At 44.0% G+C, this 25,543-nt stretch overlaps 1 protein-coding gene across 1 annotated transcript in view; it reads left to right on the top strand.

The window, feature by feature from the left end:
- Positions 1–548: 548 nt before the first annotated feature.
- ATP8B1 (ATPase, aminophospholipid transporter, class I, type 8B, member 1) overlaps positions 549–25,543 on the top strand; it is a 27,039-nt gene continuing 2,044 nt past the window's right edge. The window contains exons 1-25 of the mRNA XM_009882034.1: positions 549–729; positions 5,083–5,180; positions 6,499–6,612; positions 7,158–7,256; positions 7,363–7,424; positions 7,845–7,917; positions 8,013–8,083; positions 9,799–9,881; positions 11,541–11,699; positions 11,874–11,962; positions 12,700–12,890; positions 13,803–14,011; positions 14,877–14,920; positions 15,064–15,220; positions 16,468–16,656; positions 17,399–17,511; positions 17,993–18,157; positions 18,517–18,628; positions 19,760–19,835; positions 20,647–20,779; positions 21,947–22,232; positions 22,999–23,222; positions 24,177–24,260; positions 24,639–24,884; positions 25,138–25,273. Of these exons, the coding sequence (XP_009880336.1) occupies positions 549–729; positions 5,083–5,180; positions 6,499–6,612; positions 7,158–7,256; positions 7,363–7,424; positions 7,845–7,917; positions 8,013–8,083; positions 9,799–9,881; positions 11,541–11,699; positions 11,874–11,962; positions 12,700–12,890; positions 13,803–14,011; positions 14,877–14,920; positions 15,064–15,220; positions 16,468–16,656; positions 17,399–17,511; positions 17,993–18,157; positions 18,517–18,628; positions 19,760–19,835; positions 20,647–20,779; positions 21,947–22,232; positions 22,999–23,222; positions 24,177–24,260; positions 24,639–24,884; positions 25,138–25,273 (3,394 nt within the window). The remainder of the gene's footprint in view (positions 730–5,082; positions 5,181–6,498; positions 6,613–7,157; positions 7,257–7,362; positions 7,425–7,844; positions 7,918–8,012; positions 8,084–9,798; positions 9,882–11,540; positions 11,700–11,873; positions 11,963–12,699; positions 12,891–13,802; positions 14,012–14,876; positions 14,921–15,063; positions 15,221–16,467; positions 16,657–17,398; positions 17,512–17,992; positions 18,158–18,516; positions 18,629–19,759; positions 19,836–20,646; positions 20,780–21,946; positions 22,233–22,998; positions 23,223–24,176; positions 24,261–24,638; positions 24,885–25,137; positions 25,274–25,543) is intronic.

Genomic DNA, 25,543 nt, shown 5'->3' with positions numbered 1-25,543 from the left:
CTGGCAGTCAGCCTGTAGGGAGAGGAGAGGAAGCGAGGTCTGGTTTGGGTGAGACTGGGCAGACTGGGATGGAGGACCAGCTGTGTGACCCAAACCCTCGATGGCGTGACCCGTGCTGGCCCAGTGCTCGGTGCCCACTTCTGTGCCCCACTGTGGCCAAGTGGGGCTCTGGGTCCCGTGGGTCTGCAGGGAAGGATATAATGGCCACTGGGAGTCAGGTGTTTGCAGGTCCCAGATTCCTACATCCCACCCAAGGTGTGCTGTGTCACGAGCACAGGGCGTTCCTTAGTCTGTTGTGTGAGCACGTGTAATTACATATAGCAGAACGGTAATGAAGGACTTGCTGTGAAAATAACCGCCTCGTGACTTTGGTCTGTGCTTGGAAACGGAGCTCGTGCTCTCTGCTGTTCCAGGGAAACTGGTTTCAAATGTGGGGTTTGGTGACCAGCATCAACAGAGGAGAATGACAGAGACATGGTTTCCAGCACTTGCTATGTTAACTTTATCCTTCCCTAACTTATCTAAAAGGCTTGCACGGCGCTAGCAGCATGATCTCAGAAAGGGATTCGGAGACAACCTTCGATGAGGATTCACAGCCTAACGATGAGGTGATGCCATACAGTGACGATGAAACAGAGGATGAGTTGGACAGTCGGCAGCCTGCGGTCGAAGCACGACAAAACCAAATCAACAGAGATGCCAAGGAGAGCCGAGAGCCATTGAAAAAAGGTAATGTTATGACAGAAACTTGATTTGGGTAGCAAATGATCCTGAAAACAGAGGCTGAGCCGTGCATGGATCAATTTGACTTTTGTGCTTCTTCGTTAGGTAGGATTTGGAATGGCTTATCTGAATCTGTGGAGGAGCAATTGATGGCAATGCAGTTTATCAAATATCACAACGAAAATCAGCTTCGTTCCAATCTGCAACCAGAGTTCTGTGCCACTGCTTGTTGCATAAAGCTAATGATCTGCACGGTGACCTCATCTTAATTAAGGCAGGCCCTAGATGTGCGTTGCCTGTGGTCGGAGAATTGCTCGAACAGAACTTCAGATACTTGTCTTCCCCATCACCCGGAGACTTGACCAGCATAAGCCCATTTGCTGTGTTTAGTCAGTTAGTTTGCATGTATTTCTGCTTTCTAAAGTCTTGCACAGATGAGGTGTCAGCTTCAATGCTAATTTTGTAGCCTCCTGATTTTCTTTATTTGCAGTAGTTTCAGAGTCATGGAAAGGTAGGGTGAGTAGGAGGAGTTCAAAGAAACCGGTCAAGTGGAGTCTGTGTGCTGCCACCAGCGTAGGACCATAAATGGGAGGAACCTCTCTGGCATGTCTTAGACGTACCTGTTCCTAACCTCTGTCCAAGGAAAGTCTGTAACTCCCCTAAATGCCCCTTTTTTCAGTGTTGCAATGTGAGTACTTTTGTCTAACCAAGGCCTGTTTAACATATATAGATTTCTTCCTGTTTGCACAGCAATAGGGAACAGTTGATCACCTCTTGCTTTATAACCACCTATTATGTGTTTTCATTTTATAACCACCTATTACATGTTTTGGGTTTGTTTTTTTTTTTAATGATGACTGAGGTAGCGTAGTCTATAGAATTAGCACAGTTTCCTTAGCCTCTCATCATCCATCATATTTTCTTGAGTTCTCATCATGACTGTTGCTCTCTTCCCCTGCTCCCCCCTCTTTTGTTCTTGATACTTTATTTCGTAGACACCGTACCCCAGCAATCACAAGTTTGCTTTGTAGCCTAGTATAAGCACAAGAAACAAAAAAAAAAGAAACAAAACTACACCTTCAATTTCGTGTCTGAAGTGTACAGTGCCTTTTCGTTTATCCTGGTGAACTGGAGAAAATCTGAAATCGGAGAGATGAGTTTTGATTCTGCCCCCCAAAGGGCTCATAGCTCCCGCTAGTTCAGTGTAACCACAGGGCTCTGCTCTCTACAGTTAATGGTACCCCAGTTATTATCCAAAATATGGACGAGAGCTATGGATATGGCAGAGTTCCTTTGGACTCCGAGTTAGCGCAGAAGCTTTAAGGAGGTGAGGGATGTTACCATGCAGGCTTGGTAGGCCAGTACTCTAATCAGAGAATGATAGAATGGTTTGGGTTGGAAGGGACCTTAAAGACCATCTAGTGCCACCCCCTGCCCTGGGCAGGGCCACCTCCCACCAGCCCAGGTTGCTCCAAGCCCCGTCCAACCTGGCCTTGAACACCTCCAGGGATGGGGCAGCCACAGCTTCTCGGGGCACCCTGCCCCAGGGGCTCACCGCCCGCACAGTCCAGAATTTCTTCCTAATACCTAAATCTCCCCTCTTTCAGTGTAAAACCGTTCCTCTCATCCTGTCGCTCCCCTCCCTGATCCAGAGTCCCTCCCCAGCTCTCCTGGAGTCCCTTTAGGCACTGGAAGGGGCTCTAAGGTCTCCCTGGAGCCTTCTCTTCTCCAGGCTGAACCCCCCAACTCTCCCAGCCTGTCCTCCCAGCAGAGGGGCTCCAGCCCTCACAGCATCTTGATGGCCTCCTCCGGCCCTGCTCCAACAGCTCCGTGTCCTTCTGCTGGTGGGACCCCCCGAGCTGGAGGCAGCACTGCAGGGGGGTCTCCCCAGAGCAGAGCGGAGCAGAGGGGCAGAATCCCCCCCTCGCCCTGCTGGGGATGCAGCCCGGGGTGCGGGGGGCTTTCTGGGCTGCCAGCGCGCATTGCCGGCTCACGGGGAGCTTCTCACCCACCGACACCCCCAGGTCCTTCTCCCCAGGGCTGCTCTCCAGCCATTCCCCGCCCAGCCTGGAATTGTGCTGGACCCTCCACTCGGCCTTGTTGAACTTCAGAAGGTCCACAGGGGCCAACCTCTCAAAGAACTTACAAGCAGTTGACAAATTTTGTAAATTTTTTTTTCCTCTTTATACCCTTTGGGGTTTTGGGGGGTTTTCTTGGGTCTTTTTAAAATCCTATTTGCATGCATTTTCTGCATAATATATAGTTTTCTGGCCTAAGTTGCAGAATCTGTAGAATCTGCTGACTGGTTCAGTAGCTAATTATATTCAGGTAGTGCTACAAAAACGTCATCCTTTTGGCTTCCTATTTTTTCCCCTCAACAAAGACAGTTTTCCTTTTATGTTCCTTTAGAGATGATGAATACTGCTGCAGCTTCCCAAATATTAGGTGTTAATATCGCTTCTAAGCAGTTTAAAATAATTTTGGGGAGCTTCCTTCCTGCAGGTTTTATTAAAGACCTAATTTGCTAGTTTTCTGTCTGGGATGCTAAGGTTTTATCAACACTGCAATGTTTTTTGAATGTGGTGAAGAAATGTTCTTGGAGACATGTTTACAATTTTCTTCAGTGCTGTCATTTTGGCGAAATTTAATGACTTTCTCAATTCATGCACTTCAGTAGTGCTGATCTTCTTTTAAACCGAAACCTGGTCCTCCAGTAGTTTTTTTGTAAATTTTATGTAAGGCAGCTAATTGTGTAAGCCCTGACCAGGATGCACAATGCATCGTCACCATCTGCTGTGTGTTTTCGTTTGTGCAATCTTTCATACAAGTGCTACAGCAAGATAAATATTTCTCTGTTATCTTCTCAGCTTGCAGCCAGCATGCTGGAAATGAAAGTCGTAGAGTCACGTAGTAATAAGGCACGCAGTAAAGATCCCAGATATGTCAAATGTGAACTTGCGTTATTTTATGTGTTGGGTGGGGAAAAAAAAGTGGCTTTGTGCCTAGATTTGAGTTTTTAAGTCTTAGTCAGCCTTCTCAGGCACGGCTGCCTTACAGCGAGCCCTTACAGCAGCCCTGCGGGTCCCTGGCAGCCGTGCCAGTCCCCACTCCGGCCTCTGCCCGTCCCGGGCCAGGTGGGCTTCGGTCACCACAACGCCGTGAAGCCAAAGAGAACACCCATTAAGGCCAATTACTGTGGGCTGGAGAAAAGAGGGAAGTACTCGGCTGATGAGTCAGGAAAGCTGGCTTTCAAAATCCTGTCTGCCTCATCCTTCCCAGGCAGGCAAAACTCCTCCCGAGAGGTGGCTGAAAAACTTGCTGAAGGAGTTCAGCGGGGACTTGCTTTGATGTGGGGAGGGCCTGAACTTGTGGGTGTGGGTAGCAGGATTAGTAGGGCTGTCTGTGACGCGGGCTGGAGGGCAGGAAAGGGATCTGAAGGGTTTTGGAGGGAAAAGGCAGCCTGTGAAAGAGGGGGCACGGAAAATAACTTGGCAGCAGGAGTCCTTCTGGCGGTAAATAGCGGTCGGCCAAAAGCTACTGAGGTCCTAGACGAACCCCATTTAAAGGCGGACTTCACAGGACTTAGGTTAACGAGAGGGACCTCAGGGTGGCGGTGAATGGTTTGTTAGCGAGTCCTCTTGAAGCTTTTTCCTTAGGGACGCTGTATGTCAGGTTTTAAATGCTGAATACTGAAGGTGTCAGAAGGAGGCAGGATTGCTCAGCTGCTTTGTAAGCAATTTTGTCAGCTTATGGTCCAAAACTTCAGAAGGTTGTTGCAGACTTTGGTTGTTTAGTTTTGTTAAATTTTACCGCAAAATGTAATTCATATTCCTGAGTTTTCAAGCAATCAACCAAAATTGATAGCTGAAGAAATAAAATGAGCACTTCGGATTTTAACTTTTTTTATGGTTGTAAATGAAAACCGTTGCACAGTATGATTATATGAAATAACTGTTGTCAAAAGTTGAGTGGACCTTTTCATTTCTGGAAAGACTGAGAAACCCTGTTTTGGTTGCTCGGTGCTTCACAGGTGTAACAAAAGCAAACCAAAAGAGGAATGGAGGGAATTCAGCATGAATAAATGTTATCTGAGAGGTTTTCGGTTTCTCATAGAACTTCCAAATTGTTAATCACCACTTCTTCCTACCTCAGATTATATTTTAATTGTTAATAAAGACAAATATCCTGGAAACTTCTTGAAAACCTGTTTTTTAGACTATGTGCTAACAAGCAGGTACCAGTCTGGTTTCAATTGAAAGTACCTTTAAAAGATGGCATTTGAGAGTAAACCTGAAACTGGCAGATTTGTTCCCTCCTGTTTCCATCAGGTGTTGACCCATTTTGCCTCGTCTCTTCCAGACTGCAGCTGGCAAGTTAAAGCAAACGATCCACGCTTCTATGAGCAGCCCCAGTTTAAGAGAACTGTATTTCTGTGCTTCAAAAAAAGCAAATATGCCGTAAGTTTTCTTTATCTCAATTATGTGCTAATAGGACTTGTCAGGGTGAATACTCTCTTCATCTCTGTAAGATCTTTTGAACCACTGATGATTAGTGTGAAATCCACAACTAACACTTCCTTAGGATTTCCAACAAAGGTGGGGAAGTATAACTGGTTTGGGGTTTGTGAATGGAAAACCGAGGTATCAAAAGTCTTGTTTAAGATGAGAGAGAATTAGGAGCCAGGTGTCCTCAGTCCAAATTCCAAGTTTTATCTGCTCAGCTGTGGCTGTTGCAAATACCTGCACGGGTGTCATCTTTCATACAAGAAGTCTCAGTGCAGTATTAAGCAATATCCTGATTAAGCTCAACTGGAGCAGTCTTAAAAATAGACCTTTGGGAATGTTTAGTCATTTCAACAGTGTCATTCTAAATCCACCTAATTGCGATAAAGGAGACATTTTTATCTCATTTGTCAAGACAGAAGGGTGCATTTTTTTCCCTGTTCTTAATTTTTTAACTTTTCAAAGTAATAAAGCTGCGGTGCTTGTATGTGGTGCCGGTTGTGAGTGACAGAGGCTTGGACTGCGGGGTTACACGTGGACTGTCCGCCTTTATCTGTGATGCATTGGCTCATGTGGTTCCCTTGTACCTACCGAGATACCTGCCTTGCAGACTCGAGGCAGCTCGGATTATCTCATGCATGACTATGAACATTTAATAGTAAAACTTCCACAACTGGAGTTATTCAAATGAAGATCCTTCATGCTTGGATGAGGTAGGGACTGGCACTCGTGAGTTGCCTTTGCTGGATCTGACATCCTTCCTGAATAAATCTGATTAACAGTCCTTTGTATCTGGATTCATTATTTGTAGTTTGAGGCCTGAGACCAATTATATCCCTACTGGTGATGTCATGTATTTGGCAAATAACGTCAAAAGGCATTACAGAGACGACTTCCTAGGAGGAGGAGAGCACTGAAGTTTCCTCCCCTTCCCTCTGCTCATCTGGCAGTGCCATGTGCGCTGTGTGGTTTATCTGGGGAGAGGCTGTAACCTTCCCACACTGCGACTGTGCAATGCCCTGTAGTCCTTGGTGTAGCTAAAGCTTCAGTCTGAGATGCCTTTTGGGTTACGTTAACGTCAGCGAAACAGACCTTTTTTGCCTGGTTTCATTAAGACAGTGACCCACCTTAAACTGTTGAGGGAAGGTACATACCTAACAAAGTTCATAGAAAAGATTTCACTAGTAAAATGCTTTACTTGGAAATATGTATTGTACATTTGTATTGTAAGAAGAATCTGCTGTTGTGAATGACGTTTGGTTTTCTTCAACAGGGAAATGCAATTAAGACGTACAAGTACAACCCTATCACTTTTTTACCACTGAATCTGTTAGAACAGTTTAAAAGAGCAGCCAACTTCTATTTCCTTGTTCTTCTCATTTTGCAGGTAAGAAAGACAGAGAGAATACTGACTATGGAGTGAATTTGAGGTGCTAATCTACTGAGCTGAATAATACTTATGACACAATTCTGTGCTATTCTGCCAGGAAATTGCAGGGAACTTTGTCAGAGGCTGTATCTGAACTACTACAGAAACTAACCCCCATCTTAACACAAATCTGGAGCGACCTACCCTAACTTTGTATTAGCCTGGATGAGCTAGTTGCAAAATTTATTGATTTCATAGGGGAAAGATGTTTCTTTTGGTTATTACTCTGTAAAACATGATGGCCTTAAGTTCCACTTGTGAATCAGAAGCACCAACAGAAAATACGAGCAACTACAGTTGTTAAAGAGAAGCCAATGCTGAGGGAGGGCAGCACAGTCAAACTCTTCCCTGAGAGTCTTGCCCATCTTCACAATCTGACTTAAAATTCTCTCTCTGCTGTGTTGGGTTTCTTACTTACGTTATAGTCAGATCACTATTAAACGTCTCTGAATTGAGCTTGATTGATAATCCTGTATTGAACTCTTTTTATTTGTCTTTTGTAGTCGATTCCCCAAATCACTACCCTGTCATGGTATACGACACTGGTGCCCTTACTCTTGGTGCTGGGAATAACCGCAGTCAAAGACCTAGTGGATGACATTGTAAGAAACATATTTTGTTAATATGAAAAGCAAAAGCAAACAGTATAGTTCATTTCTTTAGTTGTGATACGCAGTAGGGAGTACATTCTCTACTCCTCATTTTCAGGCTCGTCACAGGATGGACAACGAGGTTAATAATAGGACATGCGAAGTCATCAGGGATGGAAGGTTTGTACTGTTCCCTTCTTAACTTTGTAAGTCATGTTTGTTGCCTTCTTACTAAGTTTCATCACACATCGTAAACCGTAGATGATAGGGAAAGTTCAGCTTTTTGTTCTTTACCGTCTGTTGGAAAACCTAATCGAAAACGGAAAAGCATTGCCCAAAGGAGTAATTTAAACTTAATTCTGTGGCACTACATCTGTGCTAAGAGCAACCTTTTTGCCAAGAAGGACGGAAATTCATATATAGGTGAAGAGGGAGGAGAAGAGGTAGGTTGACTTCTAAGTTATAGGCCCTCAACTAAATTGCAGTTTCCAAAAAGAAAACCCACACCTTACCATAAGGAAAGTTCAATATTTCAAGAATTATAGAGTGCATAGTGTTCTAGATTAAATAGTAATAATTATTAAACTATCTTGATATTAGGTTCAAAAACACAAAATGGAAAGATATTAAAGTTGGTGATATCATTCGGCTGAAGAAAAATACTTTCGTTCCTGTAAGTGCTTGAGATATATTTGTTTTATGTTTCTACGGAGTTCTGTGTGAGTCTTGGCTTGGATTTATTTGATGCTTGTTTATTTGTTTTTATAGGCTGATATTTTGCTGCTATCCAGCTCGGAACCAAACAGTCTCTGCTATGTAGAGACAGCTGAACTAGATGGGTAAGGCTCTATTTAAGGATTTCTTGGATTTAATTTTGGCTTATTGGTAAAAGTGTGTGTTTCAAACTCTGCTTGTCAGTTGTTAAGCCACACCTGGAAAACTGTGTCCAGTTTTTGATTCCCTCAATTCAAGGATCGTTAAAAATTGGGGAGGGTCCACTGGAGCGCCACAAAAATGTCTGAAGTGTTGGAGAACATGATGTCTGAGGAAAGGGCGAAGGACTTGGATTTATTCAGCCTGGAGAAGAGAAGGGTGATTTAATCAGTCTTCCAGTATCTCCAAGATAGTTACAGAGAAGATACTCTCTTCACAGGGATGCACATTGACAGGAAAAGAACCACAGAATCACAGACTGGTCAGGGTTGGAAGGGACCTCTGGAGACCATCTAGTCCAACCCCCCCGCCAGAGCAGGGGCACCTACACCAGGTTGCACGGGACAGCGTCCGGGCGGGTTTGGAATGTCTCCAGAGTGGGAGACTCCACAACCTCTCTGGGCAGCCTGTGCCAGTGCTCCACTACCCTCAAAGTAAAGAAGTTCCTCCTCATGTTAAGATGGAACTTCCTATGGTCAAGCTTGTGCCCATTACCCCTCGTCCTGTCACTGGGCCCCACTGAAAAAAGACTGCTCCCCTCCCCCCGGCACCCTCCCGTTAAGTATTTGTAAGCGTTAATAAGATCCCCCCTCAATCTTCTTTTCTCTGGACTAAAGAGACCCAAGTCCCTCAGCCTCTCCTCATAGGAGAGATGTTCCAATCCCCTCATCATCTCTGTAGCCCTTTGCTGGACCCTCTCCAGCAGCTCCCTGTCCTTCTTGAACTGGGGAGCCCAGAACTGGACGCAGTACTCCAGATGGGGCCTCCCCAGGGTAGAGCAGAGGGGGAGGATGACCTCCCTCCACCTGCTGGCCACACTCTTCTTGATGCCCCCCAGGATGCCATTGGCCTTCTTGGCCCCCAGGGCACATTGCTGGCTCATGGGCATCCTGTTGGCCACCAGGACTCCCAGGTCCCTTTCCACAGAGCTGCTCTCCAGCAGGTCAGCCCCCAACCTGTACTGGTGCGTGGGGTATTCCTCCCCAGATGCAGCACCCCACCCTTACCCTTGTTGAATTTGATCAGGTTTCTCTCTGCCCACCTCTCCAGCCTGTCCAGGTCACGCTGTACATTTGTAAATGTGCTTTAGTTCATATTGTCAGAAAAGCTAGTTCTGGAGTCCTTTGGAAAAGTCTGTAGCGATACAGGCTCCACCTAATGAGGTGAAATGTTAGTTTTTCTGGGTGAGCGGTGTATTCCTCACTCAACCTGTAGTAATCTTAAAAGCGATAACTTACAACATCATGCAAAACAAGCATCTGTTTGTGTTTTGTTCTCTATGGGAGCTTTTAACAGTATCAGTTATTAAATACTGCTTTCAAAGAACCATTACTTCAAACTTAATGATTGCATTAGTAAAAGGGTGGTGGTGAGAAGCTTCCCTTCCCTGGAGCGCGCAGCGGGAAGGGGTCGGGTTCCACTGGCGAGGACGAGCGGCCGGGGTAAGGTGGTCCCCTGGGCCAGGAATGCTGCGTGCCCGTGCAAGCGCGTGGCTTTGCCGGTGCGGCAAAGTAGGAGGTTGGTACCTATGGCGTATTGATTTGCTTAATTTAATTGTGTTCGAACTTCTTTCCTGTATCCATGGTTTTAGTAAAATGACCTTTGTATCCTTTCTTCTTAGGGAGACTAACTTAAAATTCAAAATGGCCCTTGAGGTAACACACAGATATCTTCAAGAGGAAAGTGCGATGGCAGACTTTAATGGTTTGTACAGTCATATTCTTAGGACTATTCAAACATTGCTCGAAGAGTTAATGGTACAAGTAAATAAAACGTGGGTGGGGATGGAAGCGTTGCCAATGGTGCTTGTGATTCTGGTGTTAGTGGCTTCCTGGCTTTTGTCACGAGGCAGCGTGAGCAAGTTGTACACGGAAATTGTGCTGCTGAGCAAAATAGTCTGTCTGAAGATGAGGCCTTTGCCATGAATGAGCTACGGCATGCTAAGTAGAGAGGATGGAGATCTTTATTAGTGTTTGCCTGCCTGTTTTCTTTGGAAAAAAAGTATGTTTGCTGTTGGGATTGGATCTGGAAAGTATCTTCTGTTGTCTTTTTCATATTTATCATTATGATGTAGCGGCTTTCTGTGCGTGTTGTGGAAACTTGGAGGGCAGGAATCCCTTCTCTTACCGAGGTCTGACACAGAGTTTTATCTCAAGCTGAATTTTTTAGCAATCCTACAATTGCAAATGCTTTAAATAAAAGGACAAAGCAAAAGACAACAGAGTGACATGGAGAAGTAAGCAAGTAGGGACTGCTCCTGGTTTCCCCCAGTATGAGAACTGAGGAACACGAGGTGAAATGAGCAACTGACAAATTCAAAATCAACAGAAGGGAGACGCTTTTTCACACAATACGTAGTTAAGCTAAAATTCACAGTTGCCAAAGGATGTTGTGGATGAAAAAAGTTTGTGCTTTCAAAGAACGTCTCTTGAGCAAATTTGTATGCCCACAAAGACATGGGCTCTGGTTCAGGAAGTCTGTTTGCTGCAGCGCGCTGCGAGACTGAAACTGTGCCAGTGGCCTGTGCCTGGAATTTTACTCTTCCTTGTGCATTCACCAGTCTTGATGAAAGACAGGGTTCAGGGCTAGAGACAGCAGTGGTTTGGCCTGAAACGGTCATTCTGTGTTCCGCTGTAGCAATCAGCAGTTAAGCTGACGTTTACGTTTAGTTATTTATTGCTGAAACACAGTTTTGATCATGGTAACATGAACCAAAATTCTAGGATGAGCTCAGTTTTGGGGATGGAAATGCAAATGTATAGGCTCAAGTGCCAATCCCGAAGTAGGCAGTGGGAATAAGGCAAGTCCTAAGAGTCCAAGTAAAGTGTCACTTTTTCAGCTGCGATTCAGGTATGTGCACAGTGTAGCAGTACGCAGTGACAGTGTGTATCTGTAGCAATGTCTTGCACGAAGGTTGTCTTCCCCCTGTGGTATCGTTGCTAGTAAGTCTTTAGTGGCAAAATGAACTGAACACTACGTTTGTGCTAGGGTGTAAGATTGAGAGACGTCCACTCTTGGAGGCAGGCCCGTGTTAAAACTTGAGATATATTGAAAGTAAAGGTGAACAAAAAGCGCCCTATTTGGCAGTAAATGTTGCGTGTGCTGGTCTTGGTGCAGAAATGAATTCTTCCCGCTATTTCAGTCTGGAAACCAAAATACCACCTTAAGATACCATATTTAAAATAGCAGCGATACAGCAGTGAATATTTGTACACTCTAAATGTCAAAGGAATTGTTTATGCAGAACACGTGTTTTCTCAAAAGAACAACCTCATGAAGAAAAATTACTTCTATGGTGGGTACAAATCAACGCGTTTTTATTTAATTGTTGTATATTAAACATACTCTCCTCCAAATTTTTAGGTCTGATCGAATGTGAAGAACCTAATAACCGACTGGATAAGTTTGCAGGAACGTTGTTCTGGAGAAACACAAGTTATTCACTGGATGCTGATAAGATTTTATTACGTGGATGTAAAATTAGGAATACAGACTTCTGCCATGGAATGGTTGTATTTGCAGGTATTTATGAATTGAACACGTATAATATTTACCAACTAAAAGCATACCCTATAGAGTGAAATGACATCTTTATCTTATAAACATTGACTGTATTTTATGTCCCGGTTTTGTAAAATAGTACTACTAGCATTTGTTTGTGTATTATATCTTTCCTTTTTTTCTTTTAATTTTTAGGTGCTGATACAAAAATAATGAAAAATAGTGGAAAGACAAAATTTAAAAGGACAAAAATCGACTCCCTTATGAATTACATGGTTTATACTGTAAGCCTTTTTGTTTAAAATTCAGATGGTTGAGTTCATTTTTAAGTGAATATAGTGATGCAAAGTTAGGAAACATTTTTTTTTTCTTTCGGTGTAATAAGTATGTTTCCACTTTGTTTTGACCTGATGAGTTGGGATGAAGTAGGAGGAAATCTAGAACAGGCGCCTCGCTGTTGGCAGAATCTGCGACCGTAAGCTGCAGGTGTAGGGCAGTCTCCGTGACGCAGAGAAGTGCTTCAAACCCAGTGTTGCGGGGGCTTCTGCTTGTCTGCGCTAAACTGCGGGACAGACCTGAGCACCCCGGTCCTGGTCCAGAGGTCTGTTCAGCTGAAAAGTTCCGTACCCGCGGGGTGTGTGTATGAGGAGCGCCTGCTGCCCTACAGCCCGCACTCTACTGAGTGTGATTGCCGGGGACGGGGGCGGAGGAGAGAGGGGCTGGCCCGTTGGCGGGCGGACGCACTTGCCTCAGCACCACTGTGGTTCTGCCCCTGCTCCCAGCGCTTTCACGCGCCCTGTTTGCTGCCTGCTTAAATAAACGTAAAACCACAAAATGATGCTTGGGGAGTAGACTAAAATTAGAACCCAGATTATTTGAAGAGATCATTTTGTGGGAAAGGTTTGCTCCCCTTCTCCTTACTTACAAACACATGTAATAGTCTATTTTGAACATGGAGATTTGGGATTTAAGTGGAGCAAATGTTTCTGAAGTGTCACAGGCCGCTCTGTGTACACTGCAGATTTTTGTCGTCCTCATCCTGCTGTCGGCTGGCCTTGCCATCGGACACACGTACTGGGAGCAGCAGATTGGCAACGCGTCTTGGTACCTCTACGATGGACAAGACTTCAGTCCTCCGTATCGTGGCTTCCTTAACTTTTGGGGATATATCATTGTTCTGAACACCATGGTTCCCATTTCCCTCTACGTGAGGTAGGTAAATACCTCGGCCTTTAATAGCTGAGCTGGTGATAGGGTTGAATCACTTAATTTACAGATTGATGGTGAGTGGACTTAATTTCCCGTTGGTGGTAACAAATGCAGCTTCACGTTGGATGGGAAAGTATATTAATTCTCTGTCATACTGAAAAGACATTGGATACACTCACCTTCTTCGCTGAGATTTTACAAGAAAGTGCTCTGTATTGCTTTAATATAAAATCAACGCTCACAGATCTTTGACTCAGAATTTAAGATACTGAGCTTCTCTTATAGTATTAAGCATACGTGCTCTATACTTCGACTAAGGAAAAAATTCTCCCAAGCAATGATCTCTGGCAAAATGGGAGACTTGATCCTGCCGGTATTGAACTTCTCAGTCTAATTCTGCAGTGACGGCCCATGAAGGAAACTACCTGAAAAAAAATTAAAATAGAAAAATGATATTTTCCAGATGTATTCCTCAAAAGAGAGGCCTTACTGCTCCATGAAGTATGAATAATTTTGCCTTTGACAAACCTGTCGGCAACATATTTGAAGTACTGCAACCTCCTATCTGCTTTTCTCCAAATTGTACTTGAAACACTATTCCCAGGGGGGGTTTCTGTTAGTTATGGGAGCAGCGCCATCAGTACTTTTGGCTTGATGGGGCCATAGAGGCTTTTCGCCTGCTACTGCGGTGGTGTTGAAGCTGAGCTGTGTGGTCCAACGTCAGTCTGAGTGGCCTGTGCAGGAGTGATGGTGCTCTGTAACGTGCCGGTAAATGTCATTGCTTTGTCTTAAGCTTGTGGCTCTCTGAGCAATTTGAGTCCTGGAAAATAGTCAGTCCCCCGGATCCGATAATATGTCATTATTCGAAATACGAAATGCAGCTGGGGGTGAGAACATTCATTTTATTTCATTTAGCGTTGAAGTGATTCGTTTGGGCCAAAGCTATTTTATAAACTGGGACCTGCAAATGTATTACCCGGAGAAGGACACGCCTGCGAAGGCCAGAACCACCACGCTGAACGAGCAGCTGGGGCAGATCCACTACATCTTCTCTGATAAGACGGGAACGCTTACGCAGAACATCATGACGTTTAAAAAATGTTGCATAAACGGCCAGAGATACGGTACGTGTGCGCCACGCTGCTGCACCCTGTAGTGAAAACCAGAGCTAGCACAGGAGCTCTGATTTGGGACAGGAGCGCTGAGGGAACACCCTGCAAGTCCCTGTGTGGCCCAGCTGGCAGCCCCTGCACAAGCTGTACAAATGAGTAACCATTTTAATGCTTGTTTGAAATCAGGTCCACACGAAACTTCTAGTTTCAACTGAACTTCCACAATTTAGCCCTGGTATTGAGTAAAGCCCCACTAAAATTGAATCGCTGGGCCTTTCCCACCTTTTCCCTTTTAAAAAGAGGAAACCGGTGGACTCGAGTGGAAACTTCCCAGCAGAAAAGTCAGAAATGAGTAATTTAGAGAATGCTTTACTCTTGGTAGAAATGCTTCAGGGACAAAATTAATCTAGAAACAAGTGAGAAAATATAGTAAGAGCAGCAGTTTTTCAGGTTAGTGGTAGTTACTTCCACTTTCAATCTTGTCTGGATTTCAGTATTTCGAATATGCAGCACGTGTGCTCCAAAACTGTTGTTGGGTGGGTTCAAATAACGCAGACTGCAGCGTGCTAACGCCACGTGCTTTTTAAACATCCTACCTCTGGAGAGAGGTGAGGAACTCCCGACAGTGAAAGCTGTGTTAAGCCAACGTGGATGTTTTATGATAATTCCACCGCGTGCTTCTTGTCTGTTTTTCCTTCTATTTGCTTTGGTGTCACCGGTGTACAAAAGTACTGCGGCTGTTGATGAATTTGCTTTTTTAAAAATCTGAGCTATCCTAGTGCAGTAGCTGTTCTATATATTTTTTACTTTGCGAATGAGTTGTAAAAGCTTTGCTGTTCTGTCCTGCACCTTCTAACTGATGGTGCTTGCGTTGCAGGAGACTGGCGGGACGGAGCGGGGCAGCTTCAGAGCCACCCAGAGGTAGGTCCGTCCGCTCTGACACCGAATTCCCTACGGTCTGCAGAACAGGGAGCATTCCCTTGCCAAAGTAGGAAGAGATGCAGGTAGGCACAAAGCGATGGCGCATGAGATAACTCAAACTCTCCCTTCTGTTTCCTGAGCAGCAAGTGAATTTCAGCTGGAACATGTACGCAGATGGGAAGTTCTCATTCTATGATCACTATCTGATAGAGCAAATAAAATCTGGAAAGGAGCCTGAAATTCAGAAGTTCTTTTTTCTGCTTGCCATTTGTCACACAGTCATGGTTGACAGTTCTGATGGTGAGTACGTTTTTTGGGTGGTTTTTTTTTCTTGTGTAAGGGGAGACAGCTATTCCAATCCAGTTGCACAAGGGAGGGGTCCAAAAGTAATGCCGATCCCATAAGTGAGAAGGAGTGTTAGGCTGCTCTTTTAAATTAAACAAAAGCAAGAGCCGATGCTATTCCCTGTGCTGAATTTATAGAATCATAGAATAGAATTATAGAATGGTTTAGGTTGGAAGGGACCTTGGAGATCATGGAGTTCCAACCCCCCTGCTATAGGCAGGGAAGACCTGACCCTTTATGGAAGGAGGACGGTCTTTATGGTAGTTACAGTTGTGGCAAATGCGCATCTTAAATAACAGCAGAGTTAGAAAGGCGAGGGAACAGCTTGTGCAGAGGTCTTGCGGTTTTGTGTTACGGGTCTTCTCTCTGTACGTCTTTAAAATCTCAAAAGCCTGAACCTCAAATAAAGTGATAATGACACCAGCATAGTCTCTGGTTCCACATACATACGTGGAAGTACAAACATATTTGGAGACTTGCTTTCAGTGTGGAAACAGAAGTGTTTTCAGCATGAGCGTCTCATGCTCTTACTCCTTGACTCACGGCCCCATAGACGTCTACAAATCACGTACGTCTGTCCTAAGAGTATTGGCAGTAAATAAGCAAAAATAATAACAAAAATGTGACGGGAACTAAATTTAGAGGTGAACCGCTATTGAAGAATTCATGAATGTGAAAAATAGGGTTGGAAGATTCAGTTAGAACACGGGAGAGTAACACTTGCTTTACTCTCTGCTTTGTGAGATCTCTGTGAAAAAGGCAGTCTCCTCTCCTTTCTTGCTCTTCCTACTAATGTTTTCAGGGTTGTTTCCACTCTGTTACAGTGGTGTCTGTGGCCAAGGATTTGTCTTTCAGAGCTCCCTTTGAAAATGTATTGAGAACTTAAGATATTTAAGTTATATTTGTTTCGAGACAAGTTACAGTTTTTGCTTTTATACCTGGAGGGAGGAGGGTTCAGTGGCGTATCCCATTTGGAAAGCACATGTAATAAAAAGGCGGGGGGGTCCCTAGTCCCACTGCTCTCGGGCGCTGCAGCAGTGTATTAGGCCCCGCTTCAGAAAGGGAAAGGGCTTTGCGCGCCCAGCTCGCTCTCGGTCAGTCTGAAGAGTGGGTGCGAATTGTTTAGCTGCGGTGTCCGAGTGCCCCTGTCGTGCTCAGGTGTGTCCTGGCGTTCTCTTCTGTTCACTCTTCCAATGATACAGGTCAGCTCAATTATCAAGCAGCTTCCCCGGATGAAGGGGCCCTGGTTATGGCAGCCAGAAACTTTGGCTATGTTTTTCTTTCACGAACACAAAATACTATCACTATAAGTGAAATGGGAGTCGAAAGAACTTACGATGTCCTTGCTATCTTGGATTTCAACAGTGATAGAAAACGGATGTCTGTCATTGGTAAGCTGACTACGAACGACCTTTACAGAAAAGCTCACTTGTAGTTCATGGGTGAAAAAGTACGTGCAAGGGGAGTTGAAGTCAACAATTATGGCTGTGTAACACACAGTCCTATGACAGGTTTTCATCCACATAGCTCTGGATAGCAAAAGAGAGGCTTCGCAATGAGGTGCAAGTGTGTCCGGTGTTCAGGCGCGGCCTCTGCTGAAGACAATCTGGGTCCCTTTAGTAGAAGCTTGAAGAAAAGCTCCGAAGATGAGTTATTCCCCTTTTCCCCCAGGGAACAAGCAAGTTGTATGTTCCTCTAGCTATTGGAATACCAGGTATGCAGGCTGAGGTGTATACAAATAGCTCTTTAGTTTTGATTTGAACTACCTTTAAAGTCGTCAGTCCCAAATCAGTTAGAGAGCTGTTGTTTTACAGGCTGTAATTCTGGTGCATCCTATCTCTAGTATGTGTCTGACTAGCTCCTGTGGACAAGTGAGACGTTAATACTATGTGAACCAGTATCAAAAGCATAATCCTTGGGAGTTTAAGCATCCTCTCCTGTCATGAAAGAGAAGAGGAAATGCACTTGTCAACCAAGTTACTTAATTGAACAATATTAGAGATGATAAAGAAGAAACATGCTCTTGTAGTTTTGGTACTTAACGGCAGTAGACTAAAAAATCTAATCTGAAACTATTCCGTTATTTAAATGTACGCTAACGTTTTGTCCCACCTCTCACATTTTACTCCACAGTAAGAGAATCAGGTGGAAATATCAGGCTATATTGTAAAGGGGCTGATACAGTAATTTATGAACGGTTGCACCCAAGGAATCTAAAGAGAGAAGCTACACAAGAAGCACTAGATGTACGTTTGTATTTTATATGCCATTTTTAAATTAAAAATCATTTATTTCTGGCTATAACCTAATTTTATTACTTTCCTTTTCTTAAGCTATTAAAACAAATGCAGACCTATAATTGGCTCTACAAGTCATCGCAAACCTGAGAAATAATCAAAGCAATAGACGTTTTCGTGCATGTTCTTACAAATGCATTCATTGTCTTTTCTTGAGAAGTGAACTTAAATTTTGTCTACACACGCTTCTTTCATAATCATCAGTATTCAGATCACTACACTCAACTCTATTTGTCACCTCTTCAGTCTTTCAGTTCAGACTGCCTTGTCAGCTATAATGTAGTTTTTGGCATTTCTGAACTACCCAGGACTAATTGCGCAGTCAGATTTGTTTTATCAGACTTCCTAAATGCTTCTGATCTTAACTCTTGTGTTTGGATTGAAAAGTAAGAGTTTTGTTTTGTGGATATGTTTTTTAATTATTTTTCAGATTTTTGCAAGTGAAACTCTTAGGACGCTCTGCCTGTGCTATAGAGACATCAGTCATGATGAATTTGAAGCATGGAATAAAAAACTTGTGGAGGCCAGTGTAGCTACAACTAATCGTGACGAAGCTCTGGACAAAGTATATGAGGAAATAGAAAAAAATTTGATTGTAAGTCAAGCTTTAAATCTTTAGTCTACTTTTATTCTTATATAAGAAGAAACAGATCTCTTTGAAAATAAATTATCCTCGTTTATTAGGACGTTTTTATTTAGATCTTTTCAGGGTTTTATTGGCTTTAGAGCCAAGCCAAATTTTAGAGTTTGATAGAATGAAGTGAAATGTATTTTAGCACATGGATTTCAGTGTGGTCACTTCTGTATGCAAGAGTGTGTCTTCAGTGAATTCTTAGCTTGAGCTGTACCTTGGCTTGGAGACATATCCAGAATAGCTTCATTCTCTACTGAAAATGAATCAGTTTTCTGTACACGTTTATCCTACTAAATACCTGTATTTCATATCTCTTCCAGCTGCTTGGTGCAACAGCTATTGAAGACAAACTACAGGATGGCGTTCCAGAAACTATTTCCAGACTTTCAAAAGCAAACATTAAAATATGGGTGCTTACTGGCGACAAAAAAGGTGGGTTTACTTGCAGCCAAAGAGCTAATAAAAACGGGATAAGGGCTAGAAGATAAACTGGGACAAATGCAGACTAGAAATAAAGCCTATGTTTCTAGAAAAGCTTAGTATGAAAGTCCATTTGAATCAATCAAAACTGGAGAAATTTCTACGACACGCAGAATTTTATCCCAGCTGTTCCCAGTCCAGGATTACTGGATGGGCTTCTGCGTTACTTCTGTTCCCCCAACAGATCAGCCTACATGACTGATTGTGTGACTGTTTTCTGCAGGGAAATACCCAGCTACTGCTTTTCCCAGTGCAAAGCAAATGCAGCAGGGCAACTGGCTTTTAACTCCAGGCTTGCTTGGCTCTGAGGGCAGGTACCAAAACTTGTCTTTCTACAGTGAAAATTTACTTTTCGAGCAAGCACGAGTGCTGCTGACAGAGACGGATTTGCTCTTCTTTTGCTAGTTGCTAGTCTGCAGTCCGGCCACGCACTTTGTTAAGTCAGTTCAAAAAAAGGCGTTACATTTGTAAGTAAGAATGGCTGTACTACAGCCTGGATGGAGGTGCCGCCACACCAGCATCTCGCTGGCGCTGGCAACAGCCTTGGTTCGGGCAATCCAGAGTGGACAGGGCAAGCCAGTGCGGCATACCCTGTGGTGGCTTCTTGCAGTGCCTTTGGTGTAGTGGCTCTCTGACACGGAGACAGCATCTCCACCGTGAAGTTAAATGTGCCCTGGTAGATCTGTCTTCCACGAATTGATAGGCTTTTCCAGGCCACTAACAGTTTTTGCGTTCAAAACGTCTTGTGGCAATGCATTTTACCCCAGTAATGTACATTTCGTAGGAAAAGTTGCATAGGAAATATAATTCCCTGTTGCTGAATTTAAATCCCTCACCCACTGCTCCTTCATTGCCACGCAGTTGTTGTATGACATAATTAACAAGCATTCCCCCACCTTCTCTGTGGTATGTATGATTTTTTTGCCCTGTTCATCCACACTGGGACAATGGAAGGGACCTTCTCATACTGAAACATAACTTCAAAAATTACTTAAGAGGACTTTGGGTACTCCTGGCTGCTTCCAACAGTTACTCATGACAGAACTTTAGGTAAATACTTTCCTCTCTTATTTTTTATTGTAGAAACTGCTGAAAATATTGGATATTCTTGTGAACTGTTAACAGATGAAACAACAATCTGCTATGGAGAAGATATCAGGCAAGTGAAAAGCACAAAGGATTTCTTTTGTGGGAATTAAAAACACTCCATTTTTAAAATTAACCCAGCGGTAATATTGGTTTATCCCACAGTGACTCTTCAATGACTGGACAGTATTTCTTGGTGGTTGATCAGCTGCACATCGTCTGTTTCCTTGCTTTTTATAGAATTGTAATTTTACGAGGCACCCACTTCATTTGGGTAAAGGTGGTGATATCCTGTTTGCAGGAGGTTATATGTTCTAGGTCAACAGCTGCTGACACTAGATTTGCCCTGTAGTTCAGCCAAGTGTGGAGCGCACCTGGAGTGGGCTAAGCAGGCCTCTCCCTAGTCCGGATCTTGAGTAGTGGCCGGCTTTTGCTCTCGCTACCTGTCCCTGAACTCAAGCATTACTCCAGCGGGTATTCACCCTATTCCCTGCTCCTGTACACAGTACAGACCTATGCTATAAAACCACAATGGGTCACAGGGTGTTCAGCGCTTAATCATAAAGGATTTGTCAAAAATGGTTAGACCCAAGGAAAAAAACCATGGGGATGGGAGAAGAACTAGGGCCTTGTAACAACGTCACAACTATTCCTGACCCGTTTCTCCAAATTTTTCCTTATTTGCAAAACAGCAAGGTTATCAAACCAGTGTCGTCCTCTTTTCACTGTTGCTTGGGCACTGCTTAGAACATCACCTAATATATGGCAAAAAAAGTCCTCGCAGCATGTATTGCATTTCTTTCTTGCAGTTTCTCAATCCTGGACTGATCTAACTTAAAGTTTATCCTTGGCATTTTTGTAATAGCATCCACCTCTCTTTCCAGTGCTCTTCTTCAAACTAGGTTGGAAAACCAGAGGAACAGAGCTGGATCAAATACACGTTCCTCTCTAAGAATGAACGAGCCTTTCTTCCAGGGTAGCAGAGATCGTGCTTTAATAATCACTGGCTCCTGGTTGGTACGTGAAACAGATATTCTCCTGTGTATTTGAGATTTAGGGGGTGCCACCAAGTCACAGTGTCCTTCACTGAGGACTCTGTTCATATATCTGCTTTGCGAAACCAAGCAATGAAAATTCCTGGGCCATTGTGCCGCCAGTTGAACACATCTGTTTGATATTTACGTTCAGAAATATTTTGGGGTTTGAAGGTTGAAAATAGTGCTCAATAAAATAAGGTATTTCTTGGGCCTTTCAAGTCACCCTGGTAGCTGCCATCAAAGTAAAGCCAAGCCCCTGCAAAAGCAGAGCCTGATTTTCAGCGTGTTTATTCTTCATGGGGATTCTGGTCTAATGGCAAAAAAATGAGAGAGAGACTGCCAGCCCTACAGGATGCACGGCTTCAGTGGAGGCACAGAAATCGTGCTTGAAATGAGAGATGGGAGTGAAAGGGTAGAAACAAAAGACAAGTTTTCTGCTCAGTCCTGCAATATAGGGCTCTCACCGGAGCTTAGACAGCAGAAAGGAGCTTTTAGCAGAGAGGTGAAAGGTAATTCAGTGACTATTACCCACCCTGTTGGTGGGCTGCTCTTGCAGCCACCTGTAAAGGAGAAAGTCCAGTGGACAGCTAAGGACCCTCTGCCACGTTTCAGTGTGCCAGCCCTAAACCTTTATTTTGCACAAAGAAATGTACATCTGTGTATAAGGCATAGGAAGCAGGCTGGGGATGCCTAGAGGTGATCTAGCAGGAGCATCAGATAAAATTGCAGGACTCTGCTACCTCCTACTCCAGCTGAACTGCCACAGAGCTAATCTGGGTATTTATAGGACACTTCCACATGTGTCGGGCATGGTCGTGCTTCCTTTAGGAGATGGGGAAATAGGAGAGAGGGAAGTTGAAATACCAGAATGTTTCAAAAGTGCATTAGTTCCCATCAGAAGAAATATTCCTTTGAACTCTGCAGGAAGTGCTGTGACTAAATGCAAGCATGTAGCTTTACTTAATCCCACCGAGTACACCCTTATCATTGTTTCCGTAGCTCTTGGTTCACTCCTCTGCACGAGCATTTTATTAAAATGCTGTAAATGGGTGATGGGAGCATAACGAAGTTGTGTGTTCTATAGGCAGGACTTGGAGTGCAATGTGAAATAGCGTAGAAGGGAACATAATATATTTTTGTTACACAGAATGAAATCCTGCTAGAGAAGAAAAAGAAGAAAAAGAAACTCAAGCTGAAATTCCCTAGAACAGCAGAGGAGGAAAAAAAGCAAACTGAGAAGAGAAGAAGGGCTGAAGCTTACAAAGAACAGCAGCAGAAGAACTTTGTTGATTTGGCCTGCGAATGCAGGGCTGTGATCTGCTGTCGCGTGACTCCGAAGCAGAAAGCCATGGTGGTCGAGCTTGTGAAGAAGTACAAGAAAGCTATTACTCTGGCAATTGGGGACGGTGCCAATGATGTAAACATGATTAAAAGTAAGGCAGCTGTAGAACTTCTCTCGGTAGGAAAGATCTCCTCTGGGTATTCTTCTGCAGTCTCTTCGCTATTACTCTTTGTTGAGAAGACTCTACCATCTATTTCATTACCCACGTTAACATCACTTCAGTTTTGTTAGCTTCTCTGCCTGTGCTTTCCGTTTTGAGGAAGCCCGTTATGAAATGGTTAGTGGGTTTTGGTGATATATTTTACCTTTTTCTGTAGACGTTCCCTGAGACGGGACTTCAACTACATCTGTTACCATGTTGCGGGTTACGAGTGTCGTGCAAAGAATAAAGCAATAGCGTAGCAGCCCCTTGCTTGGAGGCATTAGCCATCCTGTATTGCACTGCTGCTCCTTGAACTGCTTCCTGAGAAATCCCACTGAGAAAGAAACTTCTGGGATGTGGTTTATGTTAGGAGTGTGTTTGTAAACTGCCTGGCCGGTTCGTTCAGGGGTTTGCTTGCTCTCTCTCATCGCTTAGTTCTCCCTTGGTCAAATTTCCCAGCATCCATTCCGATGGGACAAGCACTGAGAGAGGATCCAAGCGTCGGTGGAGATACGAGCGGTAAATAACGGGGCACAGGAGGGCTTACGCACTGTTGTGTTAGGCTTTGATGCAGCCTTTTGTGCCGTACACAGAAACGAAATGGGGCAGAGGAACCTGAAGCAGAGAATAGGAACCGGTAGAAGATGTGCCCTCGGTCATGTTTTTCTTCTCCCGTTGCTCAACATAGCGTGTGGTGTTTGTTTCCTTAACTTAGCTGCCCACATTGGAGTTGGAATCAGTGGCCAAGAAGGGATGCAAGCCGCCATGTCAAGTGACTACTCTTTTGGGCAATTCCGCTACCTCCAAAGACTGCTGCTGGTGCATGGACGATGGTCTTACATTAGGATGTGCAAGTTTTTGAGATATTTTTTCTACAAAAACTTTGCTTTTACACTAGTCCACGTCTGGTATTCATTCTTTAATGGCTTTTCTGCCCAGGTAAGGAGGCGTGCTCGTCTGTAATATTAACAAGCAGATCTTCCTTTTTGTCAGTGCGGAATAGCAAAGGCTTAATCTGGGAAGTGGTGGGCGCCTGAAGTTATCTTCAGTAATAGCTGCAGGAGAACAGGTGATAACTGCTAAGCTACTTAGTTACAAGCTAAGCAGCTGGTTACGATTTCAGAACACTCAGGTCAGTACCGTGATTGTACAGGGAGGAAGGGAGGAAGAGATTGTTATATATCACGGTTTGGGAAACCTTTCCCAACCCTGCTGCTTAAGATATTCCTGTGGTGAAGTTGGACAGTGCACGTATATATCAGTGGGAAACCAAATCCGAAATTTGAGCTTGAACTGCTGGCTAGAATGGCTTCAAATGCGTTTGTCGTAACTGGCAAGGTTTGAAGTTCATTAATGTTGAAAGGTTGTGTCAAAAGGACTCGAAGAGTCGCGATGCATCTCCATGGGCATAACCAAAAGACAGCCAGATGTCAGTGCACGGGCCAGCGTGAAGGGCCAGGGCCATAGTCGCAGACAAGCAGCCCTGCCTGAGGTTAATGCCGTTTGCTGTGAGGGGAACTGTGGATGTGTAGGACAGAGCAAAAGAAGAACATAAAAAGAAGCCAGCGTCCCCGGACCTGGATGGGAGATGCCAAGTGCTCATCGCCGTCACAAGTGCAGCCAGAAACCAGACTGACAGCGTGAGGTGCTCGGTTTTGGTAGCGTTCCAGGTCAGGCAACGCTGATGGTTTGTAAGGAGTGCGGCAGCTTTATACGGGTGAAAAATAGTTTCAACAAAGCTTTGAGCTAGGGTGCTGCTTGCCTTTTGGGTAAACACTGAGACAAGTGGTGTCATGCTATAGTACAGCACGTGTCAATATTCTCAGGAACTGGAAGGAAAAGGTGTAATGAAAAAGGAATCGTTAACTGCTGAAATTCCTCCTCTTCTTGCAGACAGCATATGAAGACTGGTTCATCACGCTGTACAATGTATTGTATTCCAGTCTCCCGGTTCTGCTGGTTGGCTTATTCGACCAGGTACTCTCCATGTTGTTAATGACAGATGAATCCAAAGGCATCTAACATCAAGTCTTTAATCACACTGAAACCGGTTGCTTTGGTTTATGTACAAGGCATTTGGGGGAGTTTCTTTGGTTTTTTGGCTCTTAAAAATGTATTCCTCTCCCCAGTGTGCGAGGTAACAAGAGACAATAAGCAGAGAGTTACTGAAATAGCCAAAGTTAATCGGTTCGCAGGTCTTCAGTGCTAATAATGGTTGTTAAAAATATTTCTAAGTGGGAAAAGAAGTCTGCCGTTGCCTTTGGGACATTGTGTAGTAGCTTCTTACTCTTCAAAGCTCACACGGAGAACAAGAAATTGCAGCAACTTTTTTTTTTCTTTTCCCTCTTTATTAAGGATGTGAGCGACAAATGGAGTCTTCGGTTCCCTGGACTGTATGTTTTGGGACAGAAAGATTTACTTTTTAACTACAAGAAATTCTTTTTAAGTTTGCTTCATGGAGCTATAACTTCATTGATAATCTTCTTCATACCGTACGGAGCTTACCTTAAAACTATGGGGCAAGACGGAGAAGCACCTTCAGATTATCAGTCCTTTGCTGTCACAGCAGCATCTTCTCTTGTATTTGTCGTCAACTTTCAGGCAAGTAAGCTTAGCTTCCTGACCTCTGCTGCTCTGAAAACACCTTCTGCTCATGTTTCTGAATTTGTCTGCTAAAACCGTAACAATATAAAGAAGCTTCCCCGTTTTGCCTTCTCTCTTTTCCGTTGATGCTCGCTCCGTGACTGACGTGTAACTGGATGAGAGATGACTTGACCAAAACGCTGTCAGTCTTCAGAGTAGTTGACATTATCTTGAATTAAGGAACTTATTTGGAGCCTTTGTTTGCTTTCAGATTGGCTTGGATACATCTTACTGGACTTTTGTTAATGCTTTTTCAGTATTTGGGAGTATTGCACTTTACTTTGGTGTCACATTTGACTTCCACAGTGCTGGAATCCACGTTCTCTTTCCTTGCTTTCAGTTCACAGGTCAGTCCTTGTGTTTTGTGTTTCTTCTTTCTGTCTCACACAGCAGAACTGTGGCCAAAACGTCACAGCACGAACCCGATGCCTGTGAAAGGAAACGATGTCAAATACTAATTCGCTTCCCAGGAAGGGTTTTGTTTGTTTGGGGCTAGGTTGCTTTATTGGAGTACTTCTTTTCTTTCGATGAAAATGAGCTGGAACTTGACGTTGCCCAGCAGTAGGAGTCTGCAAATGACAGCTACGTTAAAACTGGTGGGGCAGCTTAGAAGAAAG

Source organism: Charadrius vociferus, unplaced genomic scaffold (genome assembly GCF_000708025.1).
Source record: "Charadrius vociferus isolate BGI_N301 unplaced genomic scaffold, ASM70802v2 scaffold743, whole genome shotgun sequence".
Classification (NCBI taxonomy): domain Eukaryota; kingdom Metazoa; phylum Chordata; class Aves; order Charadriiformes; family Charadriidae; genus Charadrius; species Charadrius vociferus.
This window is presented reverse-complemented; position numbering and strand designations above follow the sequence as displayed.